The sequence below is a fragment of the Vicugna pacos genome, chromosome 2 (genome assembly GCF_048564905.1).
Source record: "Vicugna pacos chromosome 2, VicPac4, whole genome shotgun sequence".
Lineage (NCBI taxonomy): Eukaryota > Metazoa > Chordata > Mammalia > Artiodactyla > Camelidae > Vicugna > Vicugna pacos.
This window is the reverse complement of record NC_132988.1, coordinates 103049124-103065451: the sequence shown is the minus strand read 5'-3', so window position 1 is coordinate 103065451 and position 16328 is coordinate 103049124. Positions and strand designations below refer to the sequence as shown.

The window sequence follows — 16328 nt, the reverse complement described above, 5'->3', positions numbered from 1 at the left end:
AAATGCCTAGACGGGCCAAGTTTACTCGGGGGCTTCCAGGCTTAGGTCGCCTGAGATACACTTCGGGCAATGAGCAGCGTCCTTGACTGTGCGAGGCCCACGGGAGGATCTTGGCAGAGTCTGTCTCCCTATACACCTGGGTTCACACACTTCTGGGGGCTGGATGAGGTTCTAGGGAGGCTTACACTACAGGCAGCTCAGTCCAAGAGGGACCTCTGGCTTCAGCGCGGAGTGGGGAAGTGGTGGCTCTCAATTACAACCTAGTATTCACCTCTGGAGAAAGCTACGCGGCGCGCTGGCGTGTGTATGCGAGGTGGACTTGAGGGGTGTTTTTGCCAAAGGCCTGACCTCATTTTACACCCAAGGAAAAGAAAGCTAAGGCAACAGAACTCAATTGCAAAAGTTTTCCTTTTACAGAGCTCTGGAGAGTCGAAACACGTTGTTATCTTGTCTGTCTCTCTGCTAGCATGGGGGTCGAATGAACTGAGAGAGTTCCTGGTTTACTTGTCCGAACTCCAGGCATCTCTGTAGCTCCAGCACCTAATGCTAACATTACCATAAAGGAGGCGTCCAATGAACGTTTGAATGAATGAAAAGGGCTGGGAACTAAAGTGAGCGGGAAGCCACTTGGAAAACACCCATTTGGGGAGGTGTTTCATCTAGGCCTGTGAAACGCGGCAGATTTTCCCAGGACCCCTCCTCCCTTCCCCTCGGCCCCGCCTCCTGACCCCTCCATTCCCCGTCCCCGTTGTAATCCCCTCCGGTTTTCCTCAGTCTCCACGTACGTCCCTCAGGGCGCGTCCCAAAACCCGGATAACCGGAGCGCTCCCCATGGACCAGACGGAGGACTCGCCCGCGGAGGAGCAGCCTGCGCATGCTCCATCGCTTGGGTAGGTTTCCAGGGAAGGCTGCGAGCTGGATCCCCTACTCCGCTGGCGGCGCGAGGCGTCTGGCTCTTCGCGGCGGCTGCGAGGGGAAAAGGAGCGCGGGGGCTGGGTGGAATCGAGGAGTGAGGAAAAAGGGAAGGGGCGGGGGAGAGGGACCAGGGAAGGCATCAGGGGGAATCTCGCGAGGGTTGGAGTTTTGGCGAGAGTTTGTGGAAGATGGCGCCTGTTGTGACAGGGTAAGTCTGGGGGAATCGGAGCGCTGGGAACCGGGAAAGTTGCGGGCGTCTCGCAGCCCGCGGCGGGTTCGGGGGCTGCGGTGCGCTCGGTGTCCGGGGGCCGCCGGGGTGGCGACGCGTGCGCCGAGCGCGGCGGCGGCGGCGACGGCGGCGTGTGGCCGTGCGCTGCCCGCTCTGCGCCGCCGTGGCTCGGGCTCCGGCGCGTGAGGGCGGGCGGCGGCGGCGGCGAGGCCGGCGGGTGCGGGCGTGAGTGCCGCCAGGCGCGCGGGGCCCGCGGGCGTCGTGCCCGCCGCGCATCTCCCGCGCCGCCGCTTGCGGGCCCTGCCGCCCGGCCCCGCGCAGCTTTGTTCCTCGCGGCCGTCGTCGTCTCCTCGCCGGGCCGGTGCCCCCGGCCCCGGGCGCTTTGTCTTTCCCCGCTGCCCCCCGCGACTCTACCCCTGGCCCTTTGTTTCCCCGCCTTGGGCGCTTTGTCCGACCCGTCGCGCCCCGCATCCCTTCTCCATCTCCTCCGCTCAGCTGTCTTTCCTCCGGTGCCCCTTTGTTGTGCCCCTCTCTGTTCGGTGCTCAGTGACCTGCCACAGCCCAGGGACCAGGTTTCTGTCTTTTAATTTTTCTCCCATTATTTTTTATCATGCTTTCCCTCTCACCTTTCTGTTTGGTTCTTGATCACCCCCGGAGGCTTTGTCTCCCCCATCCAGGGGCTTATTCGCTTGGCACCCTCCTTCCCCTCCCATCATCGGTTGATTTATCCACTACCCACGGTGTTTGTCGGCTCAACTGTCTCAGCCCCGGGGACTCCATCTGGTGCTTCTACGTGCAGACGGACCCTACGGTTTGTTGTTGTTTTTGTGGGTTTGAAAGATGTGGGGGGATACTAGTTTCCTCCTCCGCGCTCCTCTTCTCCGCACCCTTTTCTCTCGGGACTGCGTGCACACCTCCCCACCACCCCTTTCTCTGTGGATTACAATGTCTTCAGTTTTCTCCCCGGTCTCTTTGGGCCCGTGGTTGTTTTGCTTGGAAACAGTAGCCCTGGAAAAAGATCTGGTCTCTTGGTTATTGGCCCCCGCCCCTTGGTTTCTGACGGCCTAGGCCAAGGGCAGCTGTTTTAGCTGTGCATCTGGATTACCTGAGGGTATTGTAGGACGGTTAGAAGAGGCGTAAGGTGTTTTTAATCTGATGATGTGTGAGAATAGTTGCAGATACTCACATTGGATATTTATTATGTATGTCCGTAGCAGTTGAGTGATTTTCGGCATTTAAAAACTTGTGAATGTTGGAATGGAGAATTTCAGCGTTTTCAAGACTTTACTTCTAGAGTTATTTTACCAGTAACTCATGCTTCGTAAGGAAAAAGAGAGGGCATCCTGCTTATGAATTTTGATGTTTTACGCTTTCTTACTTTTTAGATAGTTTGCAATTACGTGCTTTTGCTGTGCAAATTTTTGACAACCCTTCTGACCCATCTTTGGAGTTGAAATGAGGAAAGCGCTTAAGAGTGCAGTTTGGGTTGATGAATACTGCTTCTAGAATCTTTGTGGAATGCATTAATCAAATATAATTAAAAGACTTTTAAGTAATAGTCTTAAGTAAGGTAAAGGCACTTCTAGAGTTAAAGGAGCTTTAATTTGTTCAGAGTGCTTATTGTAATGATATTGTTAAAAGCTTGAGTTTTGTGGCTGTGGGGTGGGGGAGGGTGATATAGTGTATTTAAATAGCCTGAATATTCTGGTACTGGGAATAGAGGTATTAGATTTACCGGAATTACTAGGCTGACTATGCTGTTCAGGAGGTCGTCCCCCACCCCGCAGTTGATCACTGCTTTTAGATGTTACTCATAAAATGATTTGGAGTGTCTTTTCATTATTAACTAAAGTTTACATGAAGTGCAGCTACTAGAGGCTATACAAGTGTGAGGAATGTTGGCAGAGTGGAAAGCTGCTTTTTTTTCTCAAAGACTGTGATTAGAATTAGTATGAGTTAGCTTGAATTTTAATTAATGGAAAATTACCTTTTATGATTGATGCATGAGGCTTTTGTGGAAATTTGCAATCTAGGCTCCATGAGTGCGTTTTACTCGTAATCATTTGTCTCTCTTTTTCTTAGTGCAGAATCATTCTTTTGAAGGTAAAATCTTGAGCACACTGTTGTTTCTTACTGTAAGCAAAGTGTTAATACCTTGTAATGGAAGGTATTTTGCTCTGACTTGTACAGATAAGAATGGTCACGCAAACATAAGCAGCTTTCAAAAATCAAGTTGTACTTTTTGTTCCTAAATCATGTACGGCTTTTATTTTGTGATCAGGTAAAACAGTACCTTTATTAGATTATATCAAACAGCAGCATGTCTAGAAACAAACGGGACACCTTTCATTCAGAGTATTGATGATCAAAGCTTTAAATTTATTGTCCATGCATACTGCAGAGGGTATATTTCAGGAAAAAATATAAGAGGCTCACTTGGAGTATCTTCACACCGATTCTAATACATGGGTCTAGGTATTAGACTTTAAATAGATTTGTTTAAATGTTACCTGTTGTTCCATACTGACAGATCTCTATAGTGTCTTAAGTGACTAAGATAAAAATGATTTTATGTGGGAAAAAAGCCACTCTTGCCAGCTGTAATTCATTAAATAATCTTTGGCACTCAGGAGGGATAAAATATTAGGGAAAAAATGGTGTATTTGAAGGTTCTTACAAATCTTAATTGTGGTGTTCAGTCATTTTAAAAAATAAATTTTAAAAACCTAGGACTTGGCTTTAAAACATTATTTCACATTTTGCTTCCTTCTAATAGTAAATTTCATGTTATTTCAACTAGGGGCAGTATTTTCTCATGGATTGACTGAAAGTTGTTATTTTTGGCATTTGGCTTTGTGATTATTTCCAAGTTACTCTACTTCCCCTGGGCCAGTTTCCTAACTCTGTAGTAAAATGGGAATTGTAGTAACTTGCCACATCTGCACAGGATTGTTGTGCCTTAAGATTTGCAGAGAGCATCCTTGGATGAAAGGTGTGGTTAAAAGTCTAGGAATTGTTACTGAAATAAGTAGGTCATATTTTATAGGAAATCAAGTAGGAGGTTATGAACTAAGTTCTAAGTCACAGTGGTGATAGTGGGATAAAAAAACGAATATGTTTTATAGTTTGGGTAATAAAATAGATACTTTTTTTTAATAGAGGGGGATGGATAAGTCAAATTACAGGGTGGTGTGTGTGTTGTATAAGAGACTGAAGATCTGTCAAACTCAAATGTAATAACATTATAAAATTATGGAATGCTTTTCCTCTCTTGATTTCCTTTCTGCATGTGGTAATTTTTTTTTAATGGTAGCATAAAATGTTTTCATTAGATTCTAGGCCAAATCTGTTAATAGTAATGACTAATTTTCAGTGTACCTTTTTTTAATGCTTTGTCATTTACACTCAAAGATATTTTCTAACAACCAGGGCCATATTTTCAGACTTAACCCTTGACCTAGGAAGGTGTTTTGCATTTGGGAGACACTATAGATATTTATTGAACAAACAAAACCTGTTGCTTCTCTGTTCCTGGTAGATGATGTCGTGTCCCAGTAGTTCCCCAAGCCAGGTTTCTGTATTTCTCTCTCACACTAACCCTTTACATTTATATAATCACTAAGAACTGATAATTTTCCCTACTGAAAAATCTCTTTAATCTGTCTCCTTCATCCTCATTGCCACAGTTTGTGCTCTCATCATTTCTCACCTGGATTACTACAGACGTTGGCCGCTTCCTCTTTGTGCTTCTAGACTCACCCTCTTTATCCCACTTCCACAGAGTCTTTCTAAAGAGCAAATCTGATCACTTCACTCCTTAGTTTAAAAACCTTTCAATGGCTCCCCCTAGCAGCCTTCATTAAGAGAGGCAGCGGAGTAGAGAATTTATGAGCTCACATTTAGGATTTAATCTGAACTGGGTTCCAGTTCTGTCTCTGCCATTTAAAACCTCTGTAATTGACAAGCAATCTCACCTCTTCTTGCCTCCTCCATCAGTTGCAAGGTAATTATTCTTAGCTCAGTGTGTTGCTGTGAGTATTAAGCCCAGGAAAACGTTTTAGGACGCCTGGCACATAGCAAGTGCTCAAAAAATGTTAACTGTCATGGCATAGAGGGTTCTCTATAACTATTTCATTTACCTTTCCTCCAGTTGAACTGTTTGTCTTTCTCTCCTTTCATATTCAATTCTCCATCCGTATTTAAGAACTTGGAGTTCCTTGCATGGCCTCAGCAGTTTACTGTATCCCTGTGCTTGAAAAGTGCTGGTGTTAGTAGGTTATTAGTCAAGATTTCTATCTGAGGATACTCTAACCAGATCCGCCAGGCTGGGTTCATTGCCCCTCCTGTGGGTTCTTAAAGAACTGAGTATAATTCTCTTGGAAGTGTCATACTGAATTGTAATTGTCATACCCAAAGGCTGTTGCTTACCTGATGGCAGATAGCATTTAAAAAAAATCATTTATATATTCTTATCCTTAAAAGAGTGTCTCGAACATGATAGGGACTCAGTAAAAAGGTTTTTTGAACAGAGGATTCAGAGTACTTTGAAACCTTGATACAACACAGTTTGTATAAGCAGCAGTTGATGTATACAGGGAATATATTGATTCTATAGGGAATTTAATTGCTGAAGTACCCAAAGGAGTTAATATTTTCTGCTATAGGCAGTCTTATCGCTCCTGTGAACATTGTATTAAAACTCGTAGGCAGAAGTTCCTTTTGGGTTATTAAAAAATACTGTATTGTTTATACAAACTGACAAGTTTAAATACCACATTTTGTTTTTTGTATGGTGGACTATCCAGTGTTTCTCAAAAGTTTCCATTATTTTTAAGTAATTCTTAGATGCATAGGAATGTACATTAAGACACCACAGCCTTTTTTTGTGGGGGGGAGGATCCATGCCTTCGAACCAAATAATAAATTGATAATCTTCAGGAAGACTCAGGTTTTGTGGACAGATTATTTATAGATAATTTCTCGAAGCTTCAGGTTCTACCTCTATAAAGTAGGGAATGATAATTTTGTTGTATTTATCTGCCAGGCACATTGTGAGTATCAAGTAAGGTAAAATGTGAAATTATGAAGGTCAAATAAAACTATATGTAAGTGATTTGTAAATTGTAAAGCACTCTGTACAAATACTTTAATTATAATAATCGGTTTCTCCTGGTAACTTTTCACAGGCAGGGTTCAAGATGGACTTTTTATATTGCAGCTTGTGGTTTGTGGGTCATGTTTTAGGAAGGCAGCAGTGTATTTAGTACAGAGGACCGCAGCCCTTGAAATATGTGCCTTGGCATTTTGAGCAGACATATTTGGTAAATTACAGCCTGACCACAGATGTTGTCATTGAGTCACCCCCAACTTTTTGGGGTCTGCTGCTTATTGCTCTATTCTCTGCTTGGGCAGCCATAATGATGTAGGAATGTTGAATTCCCAACTGCTACCATCTCTCAGACACCCTGCCCACAGTTCTGGATGTTAGACCTGGCACAACATGATCGCTTATGCCTCATTAGGCCTGCTTCTACCTCAGGGAATGAAATAATATGCTAATGGTGTGAAAAGGGTAATGCATTTCCTGAACACAACTTACTACTGGGGAAAAGCAAGCATCAGAGGCACTCTGGCTTGGTTTATATAATTGGTAGTAATTACTTATACGTATAAATATTTGTATAGGTTTGTTGTGTTGAGACGGTGCAGAGTGATAAGCATGATAGCTCTTCAGTCAGGTTGGTCAAATTCATGGCAGTTTGGGGAATATTTGTACTATTTTAAATTTATAAAAATGAAAAGATAGAAACCCCTGCTTCTTAGGTATCCTAAGTTGCAAAGCCTTGCAGTGAAAGTGCTGTACCAGTTGAATGTGAGATGGAATACACTAGAAAGTTAAGTTGACCCTTTTAAATTCCCCTCCCATGCTTTCTTTTCCTATTCAGTAGATTTAACCTCGCCTTAGAGCTGTTCTGTGCATTGTTAATTAGATGCTAGAGTTGTAAATGAATAAGAATAATTTCTTATAAAATGTTTATATAACTAGGAAATGTTCATTACTTTTTGAAACCTTTTTTTTTATTAGTGTGGTAGTGTGGTACAGATTGTGTTATATAACAGCAATATTAGTTGCCCTGTAAAATAGAGAACCAGTGGTATGGATTTTTCTTTCTTATTTTAAACAACTTATTTTGGAACAAAGGTCTTCACTTTTTGGAAAACTGCAAATCCACTAAGATCTTGCTTTTTTTTCTTTTTATGGAATTTATTTTTAGAGCAGTTTTAGGTTCACAGTAGAATTAGGGGAAGGTTACAGGTATTTCCCATGTACTCCCTGCCTCCACACAAATAGTCTCTATTATCAACATCCCCCAACAGAGTGGTACATTTGTTATAATTGATGAACTTAAGTTAACACATTATTATCTTCCCAAGTCCATAGTTTACATTAGGGTTCACTCTTGGTATACATTCTGTGGGTTTGGACAAATGTATAATGTTTCTACAAACGTATCTACCATTGTAGTATCAGAGTAGTTTCATTGTCCTAAAATATCCTTTGTGCTCTGCCTGTCCCCTGCTTGCGCCTCCCTTACCCCTGTCAACCACTGAACTTTTATTGTCTCCATAGTTACTGGCATACTTTTTCAAATAATTTAACTTTTGGTTTGAGTATGAAAAAATTTTTCATGCAAAAAACTATATAGCTTTGTACAAAGCTCCTGATCCATGCACCACCTGGAGGAAATAGAAACACTGAGGTCCTCAGACATGAAGGGTTAAGGGAAATGAGTATAACTGTGCTTTTGTGGTTCTCCTTTATAATGGTTTTAATAACTTTTTATTTATTAAAGAAACAGCTGAGTACTTGATAGGTATAAGACTGCTATATACTGGTCTTTAAAGATGGCTAAAAAGTGGTCCAGTGAAGCTCATGATTTAGTGGAAAGTATACAGACAATAAGGGGTATTATAAGTGTATTATAAGTGTTACAGATGTAGATGTTGGTGGGAACACAGGTGTGAATCATTATCTCTTAAGTTGAGAGGAGAATTCATGGAGAGTGGTAGGAAATAAAACTGGAAAACTGGTTGGGGCCTCTCGGAGGACCTTGGGTGCTAAGCTGAGAATTTGAATATTAATCAGGGATATTGGGTTGGGGGCACTGAGCCTGTTTGAAGAGTTGAGGCTGAATGTAAAATACAGTTGACACTTAAACAACATGGGGGACTAGGGGTGTGTGAGTTACAGTTGGCCCTCGAGTATCCAAGGTTCCACAGTACCTGTGGTTTCACATCCTCGAATTCAGCCCACTTGAATCATGTGCTACTATAGTATTTACTGTTGGAAAAAATCCATATGTAAGTGGACCCATGCTGTTCGAGGGTCAGTTGTAGTGTAAAATAGATTGGAGTTGATGGAGACCATAAGAGAGATGTATATAATCAAGGTCTGATCTTGGTGCAAGGCCTAAGAATGGAAAGAACAAAGTAGCTCTTTTTGAGGCAGGGTGGTATAGGGAGCTTTGGAATCAATGCAGTGTCTAAAACTTGTGGCTCTGAGTGTGTCATGTAATCTAAGTCTTGCTTTTGTCTAAAAAAAGGGAGAAAATAATACTCTTATGGTATTGATACGAGGTTTAAAAGAGATACTGGATATGAAATGCCTAGCTCAGTTCTAGGAGTAGTAGGTGCTCCATAAATAGGTCCTCCTCCTCCTCTCTTTCTAGAATAGAATTTAAAGATTATCGGATGGGGGTAGGGAGAAGCGTGGAAGAGACGGTGGGGAGAAAAAAAAACAACTGAACGATCAAAACTTGGGTAATGAAGTAATTACAGTTGGGAAAGTCTCAGTGAGGTGAACAGGTGTAAGAGAACCTATCTAACAGTGTTTTCTTTCTTTTAGCTTTTAAATACTGAATATTTGCATGCTTACGTGGCGATATCTTTCTACAATTATATAAATATACCTATTTTATATTTCTCTGTCTATATCTGTTTATCTAATCTTTCAGCAAGCTTCCTAAGGACATGACCAATATTTTACTTATATTGCATAATTAAGGAGCAACTGCTAGCTGCCAGATTGTTGCTTGCTGAATGAACATGAGTTGAATGGATTTACTAACATATAACACTTGCCACTAGGTGGCACTTGGTCTAAGTGATAGGGCTGACATTTATCATAGACTGATTTTTCTATGCAGAATTCATGGATAAACTCACTTCCCTGGGTCATGGTCAGCTTTGTGCCACTTCTAGACTATACTTTTTGAAGCGGGTTATGGAACATATAGCAAATACCTAACCTTAGAGTGTTGAAAAATAGAAAAGCATAATGGCATTAGAATATGTCCTCTAGAAAGAAGCTGAAGTCAAGGTCAGTGAAATCCACAAGTGACCAAATTCTACATCTTTGAATGTATTTAAAGTGAAGCCTGCTGGTTAGATATTAGGCATTGTTTTTTCTTAAGACTGTATGTCGATTGCTTTAAAGGGGAAGACTGGGAATTTTTTTCTTCCTGGATTTCACGAAAGATAATGAAGTGTGGTCTGTAGGGATACTGGGCTATGGTTCTATATTCTCTTATTTATATTCTGGTATATTGTACTCCCCCTGTTGTGGAGTAACATATCATAGAATGTAACTACATCCTGTGTGACAAATGTTAATAGATTATTAAATCCATTAGGTTCAGGAAACTGCAGATCTAGAAAATACCTCGTTAATCATACGTTCTAAAGTAACCACTCATTTAAACACAGGCACAGACAGATGAAATAACGTTAATCAGTTAGTTAATGGCTGAGACTAGTTCCTGATTTGTCTTTTGGAGAGAGAATTATGCTGGTCTTTTACACTTTTCTCTTTATACCTCTGAGCTGCCTTTTAAAGTTACATGCACTTTGTTTTTTAAAATACTTTCCTCTCCTTTTTGTGTGTGAATTTAGACCAAGAGTACATATCTCTCCGCCCCAAGCCTGGGAGCGTTACTGCCAATGTTGCTTAACAAACGGTCAGCTCTGAGCCAGCCGGTTCTTTCCTCCTTTGCTGTTTTCCCGTTGCTGGTGCTGCTTGCTTTCTTTACCTTGTTCTGTATTTCAGACTGACCAAGGGGGCCCGCACACCTCCTCACCCACTCTGCTCTAGTTATCCCTACTCAAGAACTGCCTGGGTTCACGTCTGGTTCGCTCTAGTTTCTGCCTCTTGCCTCTGTAGCTTCTTAGTTCTGCTACCTGCATTAAATTGCAGTTGGCTGTTTCCAAAGCCTCTGGAAGAGAAAATGGAAGGAGAGAAGAGGAGATTGAGAAAGAAGACAGATTGTCATAGAGAGAAGCTTGCCACACTTTGAGACTGTATACTGAAAGATGGGCTTGTTTATGAACCTGATGATTTTCATGCAGTGAGTTTTCTAGTATATTTCTGTCAGTACAGTGTTACCCTCTTGACTATGGAATTCATTAAAGCTATTGTATCCATCATCTATGCTTATTCATCTGTCAAGGAAGTAAATTAAATTAATTTCAGCATTCCAAAGATAGTAGTGATAGTTTTGGTTTGGTAATTTTCTTGCAGCTTATAATAATGAATGTCATTGTTTGATTAAATGGATAGTACAGAATTAGCGGGAGTTGCTGCTTCACTGTTAAAAAAACAAATCCCGATAGCTGTAGCTTTCAAAGATTATTCCATAATTATTGGTAATCATTTTTCATCCTGCCCTTTCCTCTATGATGTAGTGTGATGTGTACATTTGAATATAGAATTTAGTGGCATGTCATTCACTTGAACCTAGTTTCTTAGCTTTAACTCCTGGAAGTTGTCAGTTGGTAATTAAGTATCTTTTAAATTGCATTAGAATTAAAAGTCACATGGTAGCTTAGGTGTGCGGTTAATTTATATTTGTTCCATTTTACTTTGTTTCTGTAATTATTTCAGCGAAGTGACTATCTTGATGTGAAAGTTTTTCTTAAGGGTTAAGTCATACGTAAACGCTGATTTTGATTATTTTTCTGATCAGAAAAATAACGTTATGTGAAATTCCAGTTATTTAAATGTCATGTAAAGTGAGCCACTTCAGTCTTCTACTAGGAAATTAACTACTGTTATCAATTAGAAGTATATTCTTCAACTTTTTTTGTCTTAAGTGGAAATGCTAACATTCTGTTTCATACTAAAAATGTCAGTAGTTTAGTAAACATAATATTTAAGGGGATTAGGGAACTGATGTTTTCTTGAATATCTGCAGAGTCCTTAATTGTATTGTGAAGGAAGGGAGACAGTATCTCCATTTTACGGAGAAGTCTGAGGGTCAGGGATTGTGATTTAACTCGGGTTCACACAGCTTTGCTTCTGCCTATGCCATTACGCTGCCCTGTACTCAACTTCTGTTTATTTCTCCACCTAAATGGTAATCATTTGAAAGCTTCCAGGCTCTCTACTAGGTGGCAAGACAGTCCCAGATATAAGTAAGCCTTATAGAAGGCTTTAAGGTAAAGGAGATTGTATTCTTCCCTATTAGATTACTTTAAAAATAAATTTATGTTCTAGAAATGCATTCAGAAATAGACTTGACAAGTGTTTGAACTTAAAGAGTTCTCTGAAGTATCATTTATCTTTAAAATTTTGTATAATTTTACAAATAATTGTGTTAAGTCCTTCTGGGAAGTGTTCTATCAGTTAATCCTCCTTTTCTGCCTTAAGACCAATTTTCAGGCCATTTAATTATTTTGTTATACACATTATATGGCTTTGGGCAAGTTACATAATTGTGTTGTAGCTTAAGTTTCCCCATTTGTAAAATGGAGAGCGTATCTCAGAATTCTAATGAGGATCAAATTAATGTATATTTGCAAAGGAGTTGCCAGACTAGGCTGGTCTGTAAGAATTGCTTACTATTGATTTCCTTTCTTACCTCTCATTTAAGGCACTGCCAGATCTTTTCTTTATCATTTACATCATTTTTATTACACTGGTTTTTCATCCTAGGCCGTCAAGAAATAACCCTTCAACTGGATCCCAAAACCTCATTTGAGTTATCAGCCTGTTTAGTTTTTCTACACCCATTGTTTTTGTTCACCATGATGTCTTTATTTTTGACTGGTAAGACTTGTTATCTTGTCTCTTGAACATTCCATCTTCTCTACTTACTCCTTCAGTCTTAAATATTGTGGTTTGTATTCTTTGTCTTTCTCTTCTTGTCTTATCTATTGTTTGACTTTCTGTCTGTATCATCACCTTATATGTTTAGATTGATATTTGTAAAACTATTATTCGTTGTGAAGTATATGTCTTTTTCTCATTTTGTGTAAGAACTTTTTATTTTCCAGATAATACTCTTTGTCAATTTTATATTGAGTATTTTCTCTTAAGTTTTTAATTTGTCATTTAGTTTTATTTGTTTATTGTTTTATAGGAGTTTAAAGTTTTTATGTAGTCAAATTTGTAGCTGTTCCTTTGGCTTTGTGTTTTGCTTACCTTCCTTACTCTAAGACTTTGAAAGCGTTCTTGTATATGTTTTTCTTGTATATGTTCTTTTAGAATTTAAAACATGAAATAGCCCTTTTTAACCCTTCTGAGAGGATATTTATTTATTTAGCTATGTATTATGTGATGTAGGCTCTGACTTTATATTTTCCAAATGTATAATGAAATGTACAGCATTTATTCTCATATACTCAATTTTTTCCATCCTGCCATCTGTTGATTTAGAGCTATGGTTCTTCAAATGAGGTTCTTGGACCGCAGCAATAGGATACTCTGGGAACTGGTTAGAAATGCAGATTCTTCCCCTCTGTCCCAGCCTCTTGTATCAGAAGCTCTGGAGTCCAGCACTCTGTTTCAGCAAGCTCTCCAAGGTGATTCTGAAGCCTCCAGAAGTTTACAAGTCACTGTGAGGGACTCCTCTTTCAGGACAAGCTGTCCACTTGTGCCCTAGATCCCTTTCCTTCTCAGCTACTCTAGGACATTGGACTAGGCAAGCTAACCTTGCCTCTCTCTCTGCTCTCAATTTTTACCTTTCTAGTGGAGCATTCTTGACAATATACAAACATGCTGTTATTTCTCCTCTGGACTCCGCACTCCCCTCTAGTTCTGATTTCTCTTTTTCCTTTGCAACAAACTTCTATGAAGGGTTCTTCCTATCTGCAATTACTCTTACTCCATCCCCTCTAAACCTTCTTCAGCCTGGCTTTTGTCTCCATCACATCAACAAAACTGCTATTCTCAAGATTACCAGTTCCTTCCACATAGGTGAGTGTAGTGGTCAGTTTTTTCCAGATGCTATTCGACTTGACTTGATCAGCAGCATTTGACATCTTAGACCTCTCCCTTCTTGTTCATTCTGTTCATTTGGCTTCTAGGTTCAGAAACTCACTTCTGGTTTCCCACCTCACTGGCACCTTTTTCCTGGTCTTCTGTCTGGTGCTTTCTGATTTACCATATTTATCTTGCTTTTTATCCTACATTCTACGCTCCTTCCCTGTTTTATTTTTCTCACTTGCATGTATCAACTTCTAACAGTATATGTTATTTGCCTTTTTATTTATTACTCTCCCCTACTAGAATACAGTGCTTGATACATAGTAGGTACTCAATAAGTATTTGTTGGAAGAATGAATGAAGTGTTCTAACATGACTTTTTGAATGCTCTATCCTTTTCTCATTGATTTGAAATTCTACTTTTACTACTATATGTTATAAAGTTTAATGGGCCCCCCAGTATAAATATAATCTATTACTCAGTAGAATTGAGGTCTGTCTTTACATTTAACGCTTAGCGTTGTCTGGTTAGGAAGATGGTTAAGTTTCTGTAAAACAGAGGAACACTAAGTTCACCTGCTAGCTACTGGGAAAGTTGAAATTCAGACTTATGTTTTTGGATTGCAGGTTCATTGCTGTGAACGTCTTTTAGTGGTTGTGTAATGTAGCCATGCGGTGATGCTGCTGGGCATCCCCCCTCCCTGCCCCACATCTGGTTAACTCTTAGTCATTCATCAACACATGATTGGCTGTGCTCACCAAGCAGGGGAGCCCCTTCCCTCAGTTTAGGCAGAGAATAGATCTGAGGGTAAAGTTGAACAGAAAATTGGTTTATGTGGGATTTTTTAAAAAGTAGACTTTATTTTTTTAGAAGTTTTTTTTTAAATTGAAGTATAGTTGGTTTATAAGGTGTTAATTAGAACAGTTTTATTTGAGATTTTTGTCTCTGAATTTTAGTATGTGATTTTGGAAGAAAGATTATGGAAAGAACACAGACTGGTGGTGAAACAGATTCTATTCACCACCAACTAATTTAGTAATATTCCTGCTTCACAAATGATATCTTTGATCTAGGCTTTAAGTTAAAAATGATACTATTTTTGTAAAGGTATTACTGTTAGAAGTAACTCAAGAGTCTCATGTTTCTGGTCCTCCAGATTCATTCTTTATATTGTACTGGAGTATTTTGAGTTTTGTTTTATGTAAAACTATTCTATAAATGTTACTTTAAAGTTTTTGCTGTCAAAATTTGTTGTTTTTCTAACTGAGACAGCAGCTGTGGATGTAGCTTAAAAACTGGTGAATATCTACAATGATGAGCCTTTATGGAGCAATGAAAGGCTGCTTATAAATTGTAGCCACAGTTGCAGTGAATTCTGTGTTTGTTATTTGTGAATCCGTAAGGGTGATTGAGGGGGGTGAGTTAGGATAGTACCAACTGAGAGAGTGTTTCTATTCTGGGAATCTTTGGAGCAGCCATTTCTGCTTCTGTTCTTTATTTCTTATGACTTTGAAGAAATTTGGAATGTTCTGCTTGACTTTTTGATGATCTTTCTTTAAATTTATTACTTGGATATGTGTACTCTAAAGGTAAATTATAATTTTAGGATGTTTTATAGATATGGTTTCTGTCATCAGATATTTTTGCTCTCAACAATTACTGTGTGTAATAGCACTTAGGGATGAAGTCTTACTTGTGTCTACTGTCTAAAGCTATGAATGTTGGATTGTTTGGAATTAAGTATTTTCTACTTAATATGATTAGCTCAGACATGTAGCTTTAGGTACAGTGCATATCTCTTCCATTTCAAAAGTATATGGTTTTAATATGTTTTTGAGCAGATCCAAATAGTTAACTATAAGTTATTAAAAATAGTTTTACTCTAAGATACTAAAGACCACACCAGGAGCTAAGCTACAGGAAATATGGGAGCCTTGGTATTTTCTATCAAAATAATCTGGAAGATAAATTTCTCAAAATAAAAGAATTTTAGAAAATGTTCATTTAAAAAAAAAAAAGGGTGGAAGAGCAATAGTTGAAACAAATGAGGCTCCCTGACCAAAAAAAAACCCCACAACTGTGTATGTAGGATTGTGGTCAGTATTTCTGAAGATCTGAGAGTATGTATTTGCTGAACTATTTATGTAGTTAAATAATCCTAATAAATTCACTTGATTTGTAAAGGCAGTGTTTAACATGCTTCCTAATTATATTGAAGATATTCAAAAGGTACAAATTGAATATGCTGTTAAAATTAACTTTTGTTGTTAAATTTAGTCTTATTCTTCCTAGTGGTTAATAGCGTTTAGACTTTGACCGGAACATCTATTTTATTGTGTGGGACATGGTTTCAGGAGGATTTTGCACGCATTGGAAACAAGAGTTTTTGTGAATTGTAGTTATTATCCATAATCAGTTTAGATACAAGAGCATTCCCAGTGAGTTACTTGTGATTCATAACCAAATTTTAGCAGAGCAGATGTAGACTACCAATGGAATAATTAGCCAAAAAAATATTAGGGGGTTAGAGAGCCCTTCGTGTAACATTTAGCTTTAATTTCTTGGCTAGTTTATATGAATAATTAAAGTTTTGAGGCACTTAAATTTTCTTTTCGTCTCTTGGGATTTCACAGTTGTCACCAGTAGCTGTAATCACTAGGGAAGTAGAAATATTATTTCCATCAAACAGATGGCTTTTCCGGCACTGGTCCCTAACTTTGCCTACTGAGGTTCCTGTTTACATTGGACGATTTCCTAATCACACCAACTTGGTATACTTTTGAAAGGTGACACCTGGTAATAGAATATGACGTAGACGTTAACATGACTTAGTGAACTTGACAGGGTCTAAAGGTTGGAAGTATATGTAATTCCCATGTTTCTGGGGGAAAGTAGTCTGCTCCTGTGAGAGGAGCCACCTA

At 39.5% G+C, this 16328-nt stretch overlaps 1 protein-coding gene across 9 annotated transcripts in view; it reads left to right on the top strand.

Annotated features, from left to right (window-relative positions):
- Nucleotides 1-16328, top strand: part of RBPJ (recombination signal binding protein for immunoglobulin kappa J region) — a 203591-nt gene that overhangs the window by 107068 nt on the left and 80195 nt on the right. For 3 of the 9 annotated variants that reach the window (XM_072945532.1, XM_072945537.1, XM_072945525.1), the window contains exon 1: nt 970-1123. The exons of 2 other annotated variants lie outside the window; for them this stretch is intronic. Coding sequence is in view for 2 of the 7 variants with exons in the window: in XM_031686816.2 (XP_031542676.1) it covers nt 832-890 (59 nt within the window). In the remaining 5 variants the exon portion in view is untranslated. Of the gene's footprint in view, nt 1-784; nt 1124-16328 lie in introns of those variants that run through there. 4 more of the 9 variants (XM_031686816.2, XM_072945519.1, XM_015241526.3 and 1 more) reach the window with 4 other exon arrangements.